At 42.7% G+C, this 21039-nt stretch overlaps 1 protein-coding gene across 1 annotated transcript in view; it reads left to right on the top strand.

The window, feature by feature from the left end:
• Nucleotides 1-268: 268 nt before the first annotated feature.
• lamb1 (laminin subunit beta 1) overlaps nucleotides 269-21039 on the top strand; it is a 100606-nt gene continuing 79835 nt past the window's right edge. The window contains exons 1-2 of the mRNA XM_016994011.2: nucleotides 269-503; nucleotides 15667-15839. Of these exons, the coding sequence (XP_016849500.2) occupies nucleotides 467-503; nucleotides 15667-15839 (210 nt within the window). The 5' untranslated portion in view covers nucleotides 269-466. The remainder of the gene's footprint in view (nucleotides 504-15666; nucleotides 15840-21039) is intronic.

Here is a 21039-nt window from a genome sequence, read left to right on the forward strand (position 1 = left end):
TCTGAGCCCAGGGGATGCATCTTCTGGAGTGAAGCCCTGATCTAAATATTTGCACCAGGATCTTTGTGGCTGTGATGCTTGGGTAAACAGCTGTCATGGGGCTGAGGCACAAGGCAGGAGCCCCTGGGCCACTGTGGAGGGCTCTGTCTCCTGCCTTGGTGGCCTTTCCTGAAGCCTGGCTCCAGCCCCCCTCCCTCCCCTCCCAACCCACCCGCCTGCGCCTGCGCACTAGAGCCTCCCCCTTGGCTCTCCTTCCCTCCCATCCCACTATCCTGCTTGGGTTCAGCCTGGGAAGGCGCAGGGAGAGGAAAGCACCCGCTTGTCATCCTGCTTTATTGTGGGAAGAGGAAAAAAAGAAGACGCCTGAAACTTAATTCCTTTTTTCCTCCCTCGACAGACACAAAGACTGGACTGAGTCATTACTTTCTTCTCTCCCCATCCCCTCCAACCTCCTAGAAGGAATGAGATGGGGTCCCTCCAGGTGCTTGCTGGCTGTTTCTTAAGTAAGTAAACCTTTTTTTAAACCCCCTAAAATAATCTGCAAGTTTTAGGCAACTAAATGAAGTGTCTCTGGAGTTGTGTTGGGGCATTGCTTTGCTTTTTTCCATTTAAAATAACTGAGGATTTCAGAAGGGTTCCACACAGCTGAATAAAATCCCACATTTTCTGCTTTGAACTGGAATATATGGCAGTGTGGACTCAGAAAACCTGGTTCAAAGCAGATATTGTGGGATTTTCTGCCTTGATGTTCTGTGGAAGGGCCCATAGTCTGTAAAAAGCAAAAAAAAAAAAAGTACAATAGATTCTCACTTATCCAACCTTTGCTTATCCAACGTTCTGGATTATCCAACGCAGTCTGCATTCCGTCTGGATTCAAAGCTACTTCTTGAGGCAGCAAGAACTGAACTTTTTATGGATTTAACTACCGACAGTGTTGTTACTGTACGTTCGTTTTATGCAATTCTATCTTTATTTGTAGTGAATTTGTTAGTAGCCAATATTTTTGTATTCAATGTTTTCAATATATTGCAATGTTTTGGTGCTAAATTTGTAAATACAGTAATTACTACATAATGTTACCATGTATTGAACTGCTTTTTCTGTCGATTTGTTGTAAAACATGATGTTTGGGTGCTTAATTTGTAAAATCATAATTTAATTGGACATTTAATAGGCTTTTCCTTAATCCCGCCAACATTTTCACTTATCTATTTATGTTGGATAAGTGAGACTTTACCGTAACTGTTCCCTGATCTGTATGGAAGTTAGTTCAGAGGTGGAGGCCAAATGAAAGCATCGCCCCATAAATATGAATCCAGTCCCCCTGTGAAATGTTCCCGTGAGTCCTCACATTTCTCAGCCTGGATCTACACTTCCCTATAGCCCAGGATCTGATCCTAGATTAGCTGCTTATCCCAGATTATCTGGCTGTGTAAGGTAAAGGTAAGGTAAAGGTTTTCCCCTGAAATTAAGTCTGGTCGTGTCTGACTCTGGGGGTTGGTGCTCATCTCCATTTCTAAGCCAAAGAGCCGGCATTGTCCATAGACATCTCCAAGGTCATGTGGCCACCGTTACCTTCCTGCCAGAGCAGTACCTATTGATCTACTCACATTTGCATGTTTTTGAACTGCTAGTTTGGCAGAAGCTAGGGCTAACAGCAGGAGCTCACCCCACTCCCCGGATTCAAACCAACAACCTTTCAGTCAGCAAGTTCAGCAGCTCAGCGATTTAATCCGCTGCGCCACCCGGGGCCCACCTGACAGTGTAGACCTATATATTCCAAATCAAAAAAGATCTGGGATCAGATCCTAGGATATGGGGCAGTGTAGATCCAACCTAACATTGCGGTGATTTAAAATTTCGTTTAGAAGCGCATTTTGGGCATCCAAAAAAAAAGTAACAGGCAAAGGGATCAAGGGGAATGCGAGCACAGCCAATGGAAGCACTGAAGATGCAAAGGATTCTCATTGTTTCAGGCCCCTTCTATACTGCTTTTAATTATACGATCTGGATGTATCTAAAGTAAGGAATATTGGGATTGGAACCTTGATGATACACCAGCAATCTTTTACAGAGAAGGCTAAAGACCTTATAAAACTACAGCTCCCATGATTAACATAGCATTAAGCTTTGGCAGTTAAAGTGGTATCAAGCTGCATTAATTCTACAGTAGATCAGGCATGGGCAAACTTCGCCTCTCCAGATGTTTTGGACTTCAAATCCCACCATTCCTGGCCTCAGGCCCCTCGAAATGTGGGAATGAATGAAAAATGTCAAGGGGGAATTCTTTGAGCAAGGGGAATTCTTTGAGCAATGTCTTCATTTTCACCTCCATTGGTCAAATTCTCTGTAGCTGTATTTGCTCCGTATAGTACAGTGGTTCTCAACTTTCCCAATGCCGCGACCCCTTAATACAGTTCTTCATAGTGTAGTCACCCCCAACCATAAAATTATTTTCATTGCTACTTCATAATTGTAATTTTGCTACTGCTACGAATCATAATGTAAATATCTGATAGGCAGGATGTATTTTCATTCACTGGACCAAATCTGGCACAAATACCCGATACCCTCAAATTTGAATATTGGTGGGGTTGCAGGGGTTGATTTTGTAATTTGAGAGTTGTAGTTGTTGGGATTTATACTTAACCTACCATCAGAGATCATTCTGAACTCCACCAACAATGGAATTGAACCAATCTTGGCACACAGAACTCCCATGGCCAACATGGTTTGGTGAGCACTGACCTTAAGTTTTGGAGTTGTAGTTTACCTACATCCAGAGAGCACTGTGGACTCAAACAATGATGGATCTAGACCAAACTGGGCACAAATTCTCAATATGCCCAAATGTGAAAACTGGTGGAGTTTGAGGGAAATAGACTTTGGAACTCTAACCCAGAGTGTGGTGGAGGCTCTTTCTTTGGAGGCTTTTAAGCTGAAGCTGGATGGCCATCTGTCGGGGGTGCTTTGAATGCGATTTCCTGCTTCTCGGCAGGGGGTTGGACTGGATGGCCCATGAGGTCTCTTCCAACTCTATGATTTTATGATTCTGTGCCATTATCTGTGTTTTCTCATGGTCTTTGGCAACCCCTCTGACACCCTCTCGCGACCCCCCCAGGGGTCCCAACCCCAAGGTTGAGAAACGTTGGTATAGTAGGAAGGAGCTGGTATAGTAGGAAGGAGCGGAAAGAGATCTGAAGCACCATGAAGGCTAACAACCTGAGCACTAACCATTCTTTTATCTTCCATTTCTCCAAAACACCTTGGCAGAGTGCAATATTCAACAACAACAACTTTATTTTTGTACCCCGCCTCCATCTCCCCAAAGGGACTCGGGGCAGCTTACATGGGGACGAGCCCAGTCAACATAGTTAAAATATAAAAATAAACATCCTAAGTACATACATAGTACAGAAGTGCATAAACAGTAACATAAAATAGAGAAATAAAAACATTATAACAAGGTGAGGAAGGAGAGGAGTAACTGTGTCTGTCTAAAGCAGTGGTTCTCAACCTGTGGTTGAGAGTGAGGTTGAATGGGCCTTAAGAAGCATTGCTAATAACAAGGCAGCAGGAGAAGATGGGGATCCCTATCTACAAAATTTCGTTTCTATTATATTCAAGCCTTAGGTTACGCAGTTGTCTAGTTGCTTGGGTAGGGACAGAGTGAAATGATCTCCAAAGCATCGCTCCACAACAAATTAAGTACAGTAGAGTCTCACTTATCCAACGTTCTGGATGATCCAACGCATTTTTGTAGTCAATGTTTTCAATACATCGTGATATTTTGGTGCTAAATTCGTAAATACAGTAATTACTAGATAGCATTACTGCGTATTGAACTACTTTTTTGTCCAATTTGTTATATAACATGATGTTTTGGTGCTTAATTTGTAAAATCATAACCTAATTTGATGTTTAATAGGCTTTTCCTTAATCCCTCCTTATTATCCAACATATTCGCTTATCCAACGTTCTGCCGGCCCGTTTATGTTGGATAAGTGAGACTCTACTGTACCTTTACCCTTCATTCCCTCTATGTTTCCCAACTTTTACTTCCTTCTCCAACTAGAAATTGCCATTTGCTCGGGGCACAGTCCTCCTCCCACATTCTTACTTAGTAAAACACTTGGAATACCAACACTCTTGCTAATGATTGATTGACTGCAAGAGTTTCCGTTCCAAGAAAGATGCAGACCTGACGCACCAACTCCATTCAGTGGGATAGATAGACTAAAGTGGTGCTGGACTTCTGCAAAATTTTTATAAGATCTCTGACTGAGGATCTAGAAACACCTCCTAAATAGGCTGGCAAAAGCAAAATTTCAAGTGTAAACTTTCATGGATTCCAACCCGCCTTATCAAATGGACTGGAGTCCAAGGAAGCTTATACTTTCCCAGTTAGCCTGTGCTCAAAGGTTCTGCTAAATCCCTTTGGACTTTTTATACTAAAACATGCCAAAACAGCAATTTCTTTGAACAGTAAGATTGAACCCAAAGAGACTTGTTAGGGTACACCTACTGTAGAATTAATGCAGTTTGACACCACTTGAACTGCATTAATTATACAGTCTAGATGTACCCAAAGTCTCATTGCTGTGGAATATTAGAATTGATAGCTTGATGACATGGAGCCCCCAGTGGCGCAGCGGATTAAACCATTGTGCTGCTGAATTTGCTGACTGAAATGTCAGCGGTTTGAATCAGGGGAGTGGGGTGAGCTCCCGCTGTTAGCCCCAGCTTCTGCCAACCTAGCAGTTCGAAAACATGCAAATCAATAGGTACTGCTCCAGTGGGAAAGTAACAGTGCTCCATGTGGTCATGGCGGCCACATGACCTTGGAGGTGTCTACGGACAACGCCGGCTCTTTGGCTTAAAAGCGGAGATGCGCACCAACCTCCAGAGTCGGACACGACTAGACTTAATGTCAAAGGAAAACCTTTACCTTTACTAGCTTGATGACACACCAGCAATCTTTTACAGAGAAAGCTAAAGACCTTATAAAACTACAGCTCCCATAATTAACATAGCATTAAGTTTTGGCAGTTAAAGTGGTATCAAGCTGCGTTCTACAGTCTAGATGCACCCTTAGTCCTGATTAAATGTATAGAGGACTGTGTTAGCAATTATATTGTATTTTTTTTCTGTGAGGGTCTGCACAAGTTTTGTCATTGTTTATTTTCTGGGTGAATATTGTGTGGCAACCTTTCCAATCTAGTCCACTTTGGATATTTTGGACTAGAATTCCCATGATTCACCCACATGGCTGTTGGGAAACATCTAGTGAGTATCAGGTTGAAGCAGATTGGTAAAATGGGGAGGATATGTCTGAGCTGTGGAAAGTTGGATCCGTAGATGCAGAATCTGTGGATACGAAAGACTACTGTAATGAGGATAAATTGATCAACTTGGCGTATCAAAACGACAAAATGAATGCCTTTCCTTTAAATAGTGCTAAACTTCTATGCACTTTAAGAAGAAGATCCGGTTGGATTGAATGGAAATTTACATCTAAGCAGACATGCAAGCACCTCCTACACTGCCAGATAAAGTCCAGATTATCTGCTTTGAACTGGAGTGAGTTCACAGCAGATAATCTGGATTTTATATGGCAATTAAGGCCCCTTCCACACAGCTGAATAAAATCCCACATTATCTGCTTTGTACTGGGTTATATGGCAGTCCGGATACAGATATCTCAATTCAAAGCAGATATTGTGGGATTTTATGCCTTGATATTTTGAGATATAGGGCTGTTTGGAAGGGGGCCTGTAAGAGGTACCTGCATGTCTGCTTAGATGTACGGTCCCATTCAATCTAACCAGATCTTCTCACCTTCAGGGCGTGAAAGACAGGGTATGAATACTGTAAATAAATAAATATACATATATATATATAATGTAAAGGTAAATGTTTTCCTCTGACGTTAAGTCCAGTTGCGTCCGACTCTGGGGGTTGGTGCTCTTCTCCATTTCTAAGCCGAAGAGTCGGCGTTGTCCTTAGATACCTCCAAGGTCATGTGGCCGGCATGACTGCATGGAGCGCCGTTACCTTCCTGCCAAAACAGTACCTATTGATCTACTCACATGGGCATGTTTTCGAACTGCTAGGTTGGCAGAAGCTGGGGCTAACAGTGGGCACTCACTCTGCTCTCCAGATTTGAACCTGCAACCTTTTGATCCGCACGTTCAGCAGCTCAGCGCTTTAATACGCTGTGCTATCGGGGGCTCTCAAATATATATATAGGTATGGCAGTGTAAACTCATATAATCTATTTCAAAGCAGATCATGTGGATTATCTGATTTAATGATCTGGGTAATCTGGCAGTGTAGAAGGGGCCACAGAGGACTGCTTGCTCATGAAATCAGGATCAGATATGATTCATGGGAAATATTTGAGATATATTTGAGAAATATTGCCCAGCCATTCCAAAACATCATTTGGAGCCTGCAATAAACAGAATCTTTGAAATGATCCCATGTCTCAGATATTGAGGTTCATACTCTAAAAAACGGAGCCCCCGGTGGCGCAGCGGATTAAACCCCTGAGCTGCTGAACATGCTGACCGAAAGGTTGGCGGCTCGAATCCAGGGAGCAGAGTGTGCTCCCGCTATTAGCCCTGCCTTCTGCAGTTTGAAAACATGCAAATATGAGTAGATCAATAGGTACCACTCTGGTGGGAATGTAACTGTGCTCCATGCAGTCATGCTGGCCACATGACCTAGGAGGTGTCTACGGACAATGCAGCTCTTTGGCTTAGAAATGGAGATGAGCACCAACTCCCAGAGTCGGACACGACTAGACTTGACATCAGGGAAAACCTTTGCCTTTACCTACTCTAAAAAGCACTCACAGGCTTCCTTAGGCTGCATCTACTGATCCCAGGATCAGATCCCATATTATCTGTTTTGAACTGAATTATGTGAATCTACACTGGGTTGTTGTATGTTTTCCGGGCTGTATGGCCATGTTCTAGAAGTATTCTCTCCTGACATTTCGCCCACATCTATGGCAGGCATCCTCAGAGGTTGTCTGCCATAGATGTGGGCCAAACGTCAGGAGAGAATACTTCTAGAACATGGCCATACAGCCCGGAAAACATACAACAACCCTGTGATCCCGGCCATGAAAGCCTTCGACAACACATTGAATCTACACTGCCAGATAATCTGGAATAAACAGTTAATCTGGGATCAGATCCGGGGATATAGGGCATTGCAGATCCCGCCTGAGACAAGCAGCCGAAGGAGGTGTACTTATGGGATATATTTGTGTAGTAAAGAGCATTGCCACTCAAAACAATGAGCTTCCTGTCAATTTCTAGCATGGAAGCATCTTTAAGCTTCAGATGAGCCTTTAGAAGCGATAGTTCTGGCATCTGTGTTACCAGGGGAATGTGAATACAGCAAATCGGGGAGTTCGAATTGTGAATGATTTTTCAGTGTCTCACATTAGAAAATTAGGGACTGAAGTAAATAGGAAAATGCCATTGAGATTGGCAGAATTCCTATTTGTCTCCTATTGTGGATCTTAGTACCACTGCCAATGCCCTCCTAGGCATGCCCATTAAGTAATAAGTTGTTGGTGGGGGACTTAACTGGTAATGTAAGTGTGTCCCGGAGGGCAGCTTTCCACCGGATTCTGGTTCTTCCTGTGAGTCCCATAAGTGCAACACTGCTCTTCCTTGTGGCGTGTGTGCATGCCTCTCCCCAAAGGAAGGCCGGCGTGGATTTTGAAAGAGGAATCGTCTGGCGCCATATGGCTTTAATTGCCTGCTTGTTCTTTGCCGCTGGATGGTCCCCCCTTGCAGCTGGATTGTGTTCCCTCACTTGACGGGAAAGGCAGAAAGGAAGGCGGCAGGGAGCTTTAAGGAGACCCAGATGGAGGAAAGAAGAAATTGGTGGGGTTGCTTTTGTTACAGGAGCACTGTTAAAAGGAGAGACTCCCACAGAAAATCATGTTTGGAATTAATGCTATCTTCTCAAACTCACACTTTGAGAGGCGAGAAGACCAAACTTTTCAGTGCCTTATGGTCATTTCTATATGTGCCTTTTAAGTCCCCTATCATGTGTCTATATGTCCCTATTAAGTCCCCATACCACTGGAAAAATTATACTGTTTAGCCAGCATTGCACCACCTGACATCTGCCGTGAAGCAGCAGCCAGCAATAATAATAATAATAATAATAATAATAATAATAATAATAATAATAATAATAATAATAATAATTGACAAAATTGAAGGAAAAGCTGATAAGGAGAAGACCTGGCTCTGGCTCACGAATGGGACCCTGAAGAAGGAGACAGTAGGCCTGATCCTTGCAGCCCAGGAGCAAGCCATCAGAACAAATGTAATTAAGGCCAAGATCGAAAAATCAGCTGATGACCCAAAATGCAGACTGTGCAAGGAAGCTGACGAAACCATTGATCATATCCTCAGCTGCTGTAAGAAAATTGCACAGACAGACTACAAACAGAGGCACAACTGTGTGGCCCAAATGATCCATTGGAACTTATGCCTCAAGTACCACCTCCCAGCAGCAAAGAACTGGTGGGATCACAAACCAGCAAAGGTCGTGGAAAATGAGCACGCAAAGATACTGTGGGACTTCCGAATCCAGACTGACAAAGTTCTGGAACACAACACACCAGACATCACAGTTGTGGAAAAGAACAAGGTTTGGATCATTGATGTCGCCATCCCAGGTGACAGTCGCATTGACGAAAAACAACAGGAAAAACTCAGCCGCTATCAGGAGCTCAAGATTGAACTTCAAAGACTCTGGCAGAAACCAGTGCAGGTGGTCCCGGTGGTGATGGGCACACTGGGTGCTGTGCCAAAAGATCTCAGCCGGCATTTGGAAACAATAGACATTGACAAAATCACGATCTGCCAACTGCAAAAGGCCACCCTACTGGGATCTGCATGCATAATCCGAAAATACATCACACAGTCCTAGACACTTGGGAAGTGTTCGACTTGTGATTTTGTAATATGAAATCCAGCATATCTATCTTGTTTGCTGTGTCATAATAAAATAATAATAATAATTTTATTTTTATACCCCGCCACCATCTCCCCAGAGGGACTCGGGGCGGCTCACAAATATAAATCCAGCATACAGAGTATCAAATACCAAAAACACACAAATAAGATTAAAAGGCATAAAATAAAATCACAGTCATTATAAAACACATGATAAACACAGCAATAAAATCATACAATGGACTGAGCAAAGTGCACTGAGTGAAACTTGTAAACATGAAGGACGTTAAGGTGCTATGAGATCATGGGTGCTATGAGCAATGAAAGGACCAAGGCATTGACATCTCCAGCCCATCCCCTGTTTCGGTATTAGCCAGTATGACAATGCCTTAAATCAAGAAATAGTTTTCTAAGATCTACAGAGATACTCGCAGAAATACCTTAGCAAGCGAGAGTCCAAAAGTGGCAGGCTAAAACCCGGAACTTCAATCCGCGGCTGACGCTGAATGAGAAACTCCTTCCTGGGCACACAGAAAACTGGGCGACTTGGAAGGTGCCGAACAGTTTGCTCTGGCACTATGAAATGCAGAGCCAACCTTAAGAAATGGGACTACAAAGTGAAGTCCACAACATGTGAGTATGGAGAAGAGCAAACCACAGCCCACCTATTACAATGCAGTCTGAGCCCTGCCACATGCACTATGGAGGACCTTCTTACAGCAACATCAGAGGCACCCCAAGTGGCCAGCTACTAGTCAAAGGACATTTAATGTAATACCAAGTTTTAAAAAAACTTTGTGTTTTCAAATACATTACAATTTGTACTCTCAGTTCGCTTCTGACACAATAAATAAATAGTCTCCTATCGACTTATGGAGACCAATGTGGTGTTGTAGTTTTAAGTGTTGGGACTATGGTTCCTTCCACACTGCTGGATAAAATCCACATTGAATTGCATTCTGTGGCAGTATGGACTCAGATATTCCTGTTCAAAGAAGATACTGTGGATTATCTGTCTTGATATTCTGGGTTATATGGCTGTGTGGAAGGGACCTATGACTAACCCCTACTCAGTCATGAAAACCAATTGGGTGATCAAGGGCAAATTACACTTTCTCAGCCTCAGAGGAAGGCAAATAATGAATAAATCTTGCCTATAAAATCCCATGATTGGTTTGTTTTATTGCCGCAAATTGGAAGCAACAAAGACATGCTTAGGCAGGGAATACTCAGGCCCCTTCTACACTGCACTATATCCCAGGATATGATCCCAGATTATCTGTTTATTCCAGATTATATGGCAGTAGAGACTTACGCCCTTCCACACTGCCCTTTATTCCAGGACCTGATCCCAGATTATCTGCTTTAAACTGGAATATATGAGTCCCCACTGCCTGATAACCTGGGATAAATAGATAATCTGGGATCAGATCCTGGAATAAAGCGTCAGTGTGGAAGGGCCCTCATGTCCCTTCCACACAGCTGTGTAAAATCCACATTGAACTAGATGATATGGCAGTGTGGACTCAGATAACCCAGTTCAAAGCAGATATTGTGGATCATCTGCCTTGATATTCTGGATTATATGGCTAGAAGGGCCCTTATATAATCCAGTTCAAAGAAAATAATCTGGGATCAGATTCTGGGATAGAAGGCAGGGATAGAAGGCAGGGATCCAGATCCAGATCCAGCCTCAGATAGAAGGCAGATCCAGATCCAGCCTCACTGGTGGTTTTGCCAGTTCCGTCTCCTGAAATGTAGTCTATAGCACTTGGTATTCATTGATGTCTCCCATCTAAGTGCTAACTAGAGCTATTACTACTCAGAATCCCCACTGATTACAAAGAGGAGGATGTCTTAGGCCCCATCTACACTCCCAGAAATGTAGTTTCAGAATGCAGTTTAACTGCATTGAACTGAATTATAGGACTTTACACTTTACACATGCAGGCCTCTTCCACACTGCCATATATTCCAGGATCTGATTCCAGATTATCTTCTTATCCTGGCAGCATAGACTCGTATAATTCAATTTAAAGCAGATAATCTGGGATCAGTTCCTAGGATACAGGGTAGTGTAGATCCAGCCGTAGTCAGTTTCCATTCTGATACTGCATATAATATGGCAGAGTAGATGGGGCCTAAATGGGTCTACACATACTTTTCTTGAGTGTAAACTGCTTTACTTGAGGGTAACATTGACACCAGGCAAGATTCTGGAAAAGATCATTAAGGAAGTGGTCTGCAAACAATTAGAAACAAATGCAGTCATTACTAATAGTCAACACGGATTTACCAAAAACAAGTCATGCCAGACTAATCTGATCTCTTTTTTCGATAGAGTTACGAGTTGGGTCGACACAGGGAATGCCGTGGATGTAGCCTACCTAGATTTTAGTAAGGCCTTCGATAAAGTCCCTCACGACCTTCTAGCAAACAAACTAGTAAAATGTGGGCTAGACAAAACTACAGTTAGGTGGATCTGTAATTCGCTAAGCGAATGAACCCAAAGGGTGCTCACCAATGCGTTGTCTTCATCATGGAAAGAAGTGACAAGTGGAGTGCCGCAGGGTTCCGTCCTGGGCCCGGTTCTGTTTAACATCTTTATTAACGACTTAGACGAAGGGTTAGAAGCCACGATCATCAAGTTTGCAGATGACACCAAACTGGGAGGGATAGCTAACACTCCAGAAGACAGGAGCAGAATTCAAAACGATCTTGACAGACTAGAGAGATGGGCTGAAACTAACAAAATGAAGTTCAACAGGGACAAATGCAGGATACTTCATTTCGGCAGAAAAAATGGAATGCAAAGATACAGAATGGGGGACGCCTGGCTAGACAGCAGAACATGTGAAAAAGATCTTGGAGTCCTTGTGGACAACAAGTTAAACATGAGCCAGCAATGTGATGCGGCTGCCAGGAAAGCCAACGGGATTTTGGCCTGCATCAATAGGGGTATAGCGTCTAGATCCAGGGAAGTCATGCTCCCCCTCTACTCTGCCTTGGTCAGACCACACCTGGAATACTGCGTCCAATTTTGGGCACCACAATTGAAGGGAGATGTTGACAAGCTGGAAAGCGTCCAGAGGAGGGCGACTAAAATGATTAAGGGACTGGAGAACAAGCCCTATGAGGAGCGGCTTAAAGAGCTGGGCGTGTTTAGCCTGCAGAAGAGAAGGCTGAGAGGAGACATGATAGCCATGTACAAATACAAGAGGGGAAGTCATAGGGAGGAGGGAGCAAGCTTGTTTTCTGCTGCCCTGCAGACTAGGACACGGAACAATGGCTTCAAACTACAGGAAAGGAGATTCCACCTGAACATCAGGAAGAACTTCCTCACTGTGAGGGCTGTTCGGCAGTGGACCTCTCTCTCCCGGACTGTGGTGGAGGCTCCTTCTTTGGAGGCTTTTAAGCAGAGGCTGGATGGCCATCTGTCGGGGGTGCTTTGAATGCGATTTCCTGCTTCTTGGCAGGGAGTTGGACTGGATGGCCCATGAGGTCTCTTCCAACTCTACTATTCTATGATTCTATGTAAGCCTCTTTTCACTCAGTGGGGCATACATCTTGAGTAGACATGTACAGGTTTACTCTGTAAATCAGTTAAACATGTGCAAGCTACACTGTGCTGCTTATTATTATTATTATTATTATTATTATTATTATTATTATTATTATTATTATTTCATTTCTATCCCTTGGGTGGGATTCAAAGAGGTGTACAACATATAAAATTCATACAAATGCATCAGACAGCAATACAACTCCTAGTTCCTTACTGGTCCTTGGTCCTAACCTATCTGGATCCTAGTTTGGTGCTCTGACCACTACCTTACCTTGGGTTTATTAAATTTATTTTTAAGCAAGGAGCAGGAGAGAGGAACAAAACAAAACAGGATGCATGATAGCCATCTTTAACGCAATGCATATGGTAACTCTGGGAATGCTTGTAAGGAAAAGGATTAATAGCATCCTATAGGATCGCCATATATGGACTAAATCGAGTGTTTTTACTTGCATTCAAGAGTTTCTCTCTGCTCACCCCATCCTCTGTGTGCCCATTCTTACAGTCTCAAACCGCTCCGTAGTATAAGTCAGGTGTCTCTGTAACCCTAAACCATGGATGTGGGGCTGACTAGAGAAGGAAAGGAGATTTGGATACAAATCAATGCCTTTTCCTATCAAATTCATGTGGCTTTAACTGCTCAGTAAAAGCAGAGCTTCGGGGACCTAAGTGTCATGTGTTATTTCCCATCAGGAAAAATGCTTGCTGATTTGCTTATTGAATATTGTACAGCCCTGTATATGTTAAGGCTGATAAGAAAGAAAAAGGGCATCCCTGTGTCTCTTTGACTTTTTCCAGCCTTGCCCTTACTATGGAATTTGACCCAGAAGCTGAATTATAAAAGATAGATTGCAGATAACTGGGGAGTGAAAATATGCGGGTGGGGTGGAAACAAATGTGCTTGCTCTCTTTCCTTTAGTATCATTGGATATAATTAAACAGAGAAAACAGGGTGATGGGGTTGGTGGTTGTGATCACCAATGATCGCCTTTTGTTGTTGCTGTTCTGCTAACTGCGGCATGGATTATATACTCAAAGAGTTAGTCAAGCAGTTAATATATTCCTCATTTCCAGTTCCACATCTGCTTAGAGATTAGTGACTTAGGGGGAAATGTGTGTGAAAACTGGAAAGTTAGGCCCCTTCTATGCTTCCATATAAAATACAGATTATCTGCTTTAAACTGGATTACCGTATATACTCTAGTATAAGGGCTGAAAAAGACCCCTTCGGCTTATACTCGAGTGAGGGTCCTGGCTGGCTTATATTAATAGAATATACTTTGATAATCGGGATTATATGGCAGTGTAGAAGGAACCTTAAATGTTCACAAATTAATGTGCATGTGAACAGGAAAGTGAAAACTGATGATATTATTACAGTAGAGTCTCACTTATCCAACATAAACGGGCTGGCAGAACCTTGGATAAGCAAATATGTTGGATAATAAGGAGGGATTAAGGAAAAGCCTATTAAACATCAAAATTGGCTATGATTTTACAAATTAAGCACCAAAACATCATGTTATACAACAAATTTGACAGAAAAAGTAGTTCAATACATAGTAATTTTATGTAGTAATTACTGTATTTATGAATTTAGCACCAAAATATCACAATATATTGAAAACATTGACTACAAAAACATTGACTACTGTGTTGGATAATCCAGAATGTTGGATAAGTGAGACTCTACTGTATTATTATTATTATTATTGTTATTATGTTTCTGTTTATGTTTACTTACACCCCGCTTTATCTCTCCACAAGAATACTCAATATTTTCAAAGAACGGTTACATATTACCAAATATGAAAAGTATGATAGCACATTACCTATCTCCCTTTATCCAAAAGTGTCCCGAGTTAAAAGCATCTGACTCACAAACGAATCATAGTTACAAATGGGGGTGAGACAACAGAAAGTGAGAGGAATCTAGTCCTCTGAAAGGAAATTCACTCCTGAAAAAGTCATCATGGGGAAAAGGAGTCTTCACTGAAGCTTTCTCACCAATCCTTGTTTTCACAAAAATCCAATTTTTAAAAAAATCCAGTGATCACAGGGACAGAAAGTGAGGTGAATTTTTCTAAACAGGTACCTATTGATCTACTCACATTTGCATGTTTTCGAACTGCTAGGTTGGCAGAAGCTGGGGCTAACACCAGGTGCACTCCCCGGATTCGAACCTGCGACCTTTCAGCAGCTCAGCGATTTAACACGCTGTGCCATCGGGGGCCCCCATCTATGTCTATATCTATATCTGGAGTTAGGTAAAGGTAAAGGTTTCCCCTCGACTTTAAGTCTAGTCAATTCTGACTCTGGGGGATGGTGCTCATCTCCATTTCTAAGCCGAAGAGCCGGCATTGTCCACAGACTGCATAGAGTGCCATTACCTTCCAACCGGAGCAGTACCTATTTATCTACTCACATTTCTGCTAGGCTGGCAGAAGCTGGGGCTAACAATGGGAACTCACCCCACCTCGCATATTCGAACTGCCAAACTTCCAGTCAACAAGTCAGAACTTAGCAGTTTAACTTGCTGCGCCACTGTGGCCCCCTGGAGTTACATTTTTAAACTACAGTAGAGTCTCACTTATCCAACATAAATGGGCCGGCAGAATGTTGGATAAGCGAATATGTTGGATAATAAGGAGGCATTAAGGAAGAGCCTATTAAACATCAAATTAGGTTATGATTTTGCAAGTTAAGCACCAAAGCATCATGTTAGAAAACAAATTTGACAGAAAAAGTAGTTCAATACGCAGTAATGCTATGTAGTAATTACTGTATTTACGAATTTAGCACCAAAATATCATGATGTATTGAAAACATTGACTACAAAAATGCGTTGGATAATCCAGAACGTTGGATAAGCAAGTGTTGGATAAGTGAGACTCTACTGTATACCTATTCATACAAAGTCAGCTTAAGAACAAACCTACAGAACCAATCTTGTTCGTAACTTGGGGAACTACCTGTAGTGATCTGCTATTCCTGGTTATTTTTCAAACCAAGATTTAGAATCCAGTGTGCAAAGCCTTCTTTAACAAAACACTTTTCCTTCCTCATCGTCATCTTTCTTTGACCTTATCTTTCTCGCTCTCCTTTTTTTAGGTATCTGGGCTTTTGTAGCAGCTCAGGAACCAGAATACAGCTATGGATGTGCAGAAGGAAGTTGCTACCCAGCCACGGGGGACTTACTGATTGGGCGACATGACAAATTGACTGTCACCTCCACATGTGGACTGCAAAAACCTGAGCCATACTGCATCGTGAGCCACCTTCAGGTAAGCCTAATCCGAAAGAGTTTGCTAGAGAGAAGCATTCGATTCATGATATGGCGGAGACAATTGTTCGCAATTGTCCCACCTCCTCGTCTTCCTTTCTTCTCCCCCTCCATTGACCAAGTAACCCTCACTCCCTCTCTAGATAAGTAGAAACATCTGGTGCTGTCTAGAGGTTGAGAGGAAACAGGCTCCATCCCTCGGGCTCGGATTTGTTTGTACAGTTGCATGTGTCCTGCTGTTTCCTGCCCTTATTTGCTTTTACTGCCTTGAATGAGTAACCTTCTCCCAGGATTATTAGCCGTGTGAGCCCTTCTTTCTGGCAGTCCTGACTTTGAAGCCAACGAAAAGTCTTATCTCAAATTCCTGGACTGTTCTGTCTAAAATTTCAGGCAATCTCAGAGAAAATAGCAGGGCTTGTAGCTCCCATAAATCGTAAGGCATGTCTATGGGCATGTCCATGTCAAAATTTCTTCCAGTCCTCTGCTCTGGGTTTAGCTTTTTTTTTAAAGGCTAAAAAAGTCAAGCCAATTTTTTTTAAAAGGCAAAGCAAGGTGTAAGAAAACAACATCTTATAGCAGAAGTTTTGTTTCATGTGCTGGGCCATTATTTCAGGGCATAGAGCAATTACAGAATATGATTTTACAAAAGCTGACCAGACCCTCCTTGAAAACCGCAGCTTTTATGTGAAGTTTCAGGGCAGGAAAAGTAGATGGAGGAGGCAAAAGAATGGTTTATCCCAAGGCATCGTTCTTGCACTGACCTTGCTTAACATCTTTCCGAACAGTCAGCAAAGAGCTTTTTACACAGGGTGTTTGAAAAAGAATTCCCTAGTTTCCATTTAATTTAAATGGAAACTAGGGAGTTCTTTTTCAAACATCTATATGCTGATGACCTTGGCCTAAAAACACAAGCAAAAGACAGTTGAAATCCAACTTACTAATGCCTTGAAAGATCTCTCCAGCTACTACAAAGATAACCACCTGAAGCCTAACCCTGCCAAGACACAAGTGTGTGCTTTCCACCTACGTAACCGTGAAGCCAACAGGAAACTGACAGTTACTTCGGAAGGCCAAGAGCTCGAACACTGTTTCCATCTTAAATATCTTGGTATCATCTTAGTTCAAACACTAACATATAGGAAACACTGCATGAACACCAAGCACAAAGTTGCTGCACGCAATAACATCCAGTGGAAATTTACTGGCAGTGCATGGGGTGCAGACCCAAAATTAATAAGAACATCATCTTCGAGAGTTCTTGGAGAACAGGAGAATTCCCAGCAGATTGGAGGAGGGCGAATGTGGTCCCTATCTTCAAGAAGGGAAAAAAGAACGACCCAAACAATTACCATCCGGTCAGCCTCACATCGATACCAGGCAAGATTCTGGAAAAGATCATTAAGGAAGTGGTCTGCAAACACTTAGAAACAAATGCGGTCATTGCTAATAGTCAACACGGATTTACAAAAAACAAGTCATGCCAGACTAATCTGATCTCTTTTTTCGATAGAGTTACGAGTTGGGTCGACACAGGGAATGCCGTGGATGTAGCCTACCTGGATTTCAGTAAGGCCTTCGACAAAGTCCCCCACGACCTTCTGGCAAACAAACTAGTAAAATGTGGGCTAGACAAAACTACGGTTAGGTGGATCTGTAATTGGCTAAGCAAACGAACCCAAAGGGTGCTTACCAATGCGTCGTCTTCATCATGGAAAGAAGTGACAAGTGGAGTGCCGCAGGGTTCTGTCCTGGGCCTGGTTCTGTTCAACATCTTTATTAACGACTTAGACGAAGGGTTAGAAGGCACGATCATCAAGTTTGCAGATGACACAAAACTGGGAGGGATAGCTAACACTCCAGAAGACAGGAGCAGAATTCAAAACAATCTTGACAGACTAGAGAGATGGGCCGAAACTAACAAAATGAAGTTCAACAGGGACAAATGCAAGATACTTCACTTCGGCAGAAAAAATGGAATACAAAGATACAGAATGGGGGACACCTGGCTTGACAGCAGTGTGTGCGAAAAAGACCTTGGAGTCCTTGTGGACAACAAGTTAAACATGAGCCAACAATGTGATGCGGCAGCTAAAAAAGCCAATGGGATTCTGGCCTGCATCAATAGGGGAATAGCGTCTAGATCCAGGGAAGTTATGCTCCCCCTCTATTCTGCCTTGGTCAGACCACACCTGGAATACTGTGTCCAATTCTGGGCACCACAGTTGAAGGGAGATGTTGACAAGCTGGAAAACGTCCAGAGGAGGGCGACTAAAATGATCAAAGGTCTGGAGAACAAGCCCTATGAGGAGCGGCTTAAAGAGCTGGGCATGTTTAGCCTGCAGAAGAGAAGGCTGAGAGGAGACATGATAGCCATGTACAAATACGTGAAGGGAAGTCATAGGGAGGAGGGAGCAAGCATATTTTCTGCTGCCCTGCAGACTAGGACACAGAACAATGGCTTCAAACTACAGGAAAGGAGATTCCACCTGAACATCAGGAAGAACTTCCTCACTGTGAGGGCTGTTCGACAGTGGAACTCTCTTCCCCGGGCCGTGGTGGAGGCTCCTTCTTTGGAGGCTTTTAAGCAAAGGCTGGATGGCCATCTGTCGGGGGTGCTTTGAATGCGATTTCCTGCTTCTTAGCGGGGGGGTTGGACTAGAGGGCCCATGAGGTCTCTTCCAACTCTACTATTCTATGATTCTATGATCAGTTCTGGCCTTGTCTTACTCAACTGCTGAATACGCCTGTCCTGTCTGGCACAAGTCTGTCCGTGCAAAGCAGGTGAACATAGCACTGAATGAAACATGCAGAATAATCACAGGATGTCTTAAACCTACATCTGTTGATAAACTATAAACTAGCTGGCATTGCCCCCCTGATGTGTGATGGGAGTTGCTGCTAATTGTGAGAGAAATAAGGTTGAACACTGTGAAAGCCATTCACTGCATGACTATCAGCCTCCTCTCAGTAGATTCAAATCAAGGAGAAACTTCATGAGAACCACCCCTCCTCTTAATGTTCCTCCAGCAACAGCAAGAGTATCCCTCTGGGCAACTAAACCAGGCAATCCCAACTGGATGCCCCCCCCCCCCAAATGAAGATCTGCCTTCAGGAGCAAACCAAGAATGGGCAACTTCAAAGTCCCTGAACAGACTCAGAAGCGGAATGGGCAGATCAAAAGGCAACCTGGCAAAATGGCACAACCTAGAAGAATCCTCCACTTTGCGTGACTGTGGAGCAGAACAAACAACTCTGCATATATATGCTTGCCCACAATGTCCTGTCTCATGTATGGGGGAAGAGTTGTTTAAAGCTACGGACAATGCAGTCGCTGTTGCCTGCTTTTGGTCTAAAACTATTTATGTGCTTGTGATTCCTTTATTTTATCACTTTGAAGCTTATTTATTATGTTATGCTCTTGACACAAAATAAATGAAATCGCAGAATATAATCCAAGCAGTTCATTCCAGAACCCTCAGGATGCTAAAGCCAGAGATGGACAATTGTGGAGGGTCCAAAGGCCAAATCTCACTCTCATGGCAAATTGCACCATGACATTTTCAGATGTAAGATAGTTTGCAATTGCAAGCAGAAGGCAGTTCAGTTTTGACTTGCTGCTGAATTCAAAGACTGGGCAGCTTGGATTGTCTTAATATAATAAGCTTTCCCCCAAAGTTTCTGGGGTAAAATTTAAAAAATACACTTGGAATTGGTAAAGGATTTATGTTTGGAGGTAATAGGGGCAAAACCTGGAGGGATGGGGTTGAAAAAATCCTTGACTGTTGTATAGACGTATACACAGCTACAGTAGAATTATATAGACTAGAATCCCAATCTTTCGTAAGTCAAACTTTATTATCAAGCTGCAAGGAAAGGCAGGTAATTTGTTATTATTATTATTATTATTATTATTATTATTACTACTACTACTCAGGCCTTAAACTGCTGTTAATGTGTTGATGTTGTTTTATCTGGTTTTGTATGATATAATGTTTTAATTTGCTAACTGTGTTTTTAACTCATGTTTGATTGGGCTTGTCCCCATGTAAGCCGCCTATAGTCCCTTTGGTGAGATGGAGGCGGGACACAAAAATAAAGTTGTTATTATTATTATTATTATTATTATTTATATTGATATTTTATTGTTTACTACAAACACTCTGTTCCAACCCAACATTGCAAGTCTGTCTTTTTCCAGCCCCCCTTCACTATCTTCCCAGTGCTGACTCTTGCTCAAACTTCCAGGTAGATAAGATAGCTGATCTGCCATAAAAGGTCCTTGTAAGAAGGAGCTTCTTTGTCAGGGGTTTTGATAGCAGAGGTATGCCTGAACAAGTAGTCCCCAAGTTAAGAACTAGATAGATTCTGTAGATTTGTTTATAAGTTGAATTTGTATGTAAGGCAGAACAGGTACATTTTTAAGTGTCACTCCAGAGTGTGTGTGAGAGAGAGAAAGCTAGCTAGCTTTGGATAGCGTAGGGAAGGCTTAATACCCGTATGGTGTTTGTTTTGCTATCTGTGCCCTTGTTCAGAAGATTTCGCTTCACTTTCTGTCCCTGCATAGCAGAGCACTTGATGAACCAATCTGGATACAACATATTTGAGAACACTGAAATGCCAGACTACTTTGACAACCACCATGTCAAACTACACAGAAAAGCCATTGAAATCCACCAACATGTGGACAACTTCAACAGAAAGGAGGAAACCATGAACATGAACAAAATCTGGCTTTAATAAAAAAAAAACCTCTCGAATCAGGACAGTAAATAAAGAAGAACACTCTGAAAACAGAGGAATTCCAGACAGAAAACAATCAGGGCCTGTTAACATCTCAGAACAAAGGATTCCCCCAGAAAGGAAGCAGCCAGACCTTGAAGCTGCAAGGCTATTCAATGCTAATCAAGCTGGCCAATTGCAACATTCACACTTGCCTCAAACAGATGAAAGTTCTTTCACCCACCCTCAACTTTCCAGAGATATATAAACCCAATTTTCCTAGTTTCCAACAGACCTCACAACTTCTGAGGATGCCTGCCATAAATGTGGGTGAAACGTCAGGAGAGAATGCTTCTGGAACATGACCATACAGCCCAGAAAACTCACAGCAACCAGAGTTGTTTGTGAAAGTCAGTAAAAAGCCACCCTGCTAAGGAAATCAAAAGGCAGAAGTATGCTTGTGCATGCATTTTAAAGATAGA

Source organism: Anolis carolinensis, chromosome 5, assembly GCF_035594765.1.
Source record: "Anolis carolinensis isolate JA03-04 chromosome 5, rAnoCar3.1.pri, whole genome shotgun sequence".
Taxonomy (NCBI): Eukaryota; Metazoa; Chordata; class Lepidosauria; order Squamata; family Dactyloidae; genus Anolis; species Anolis carolinensis.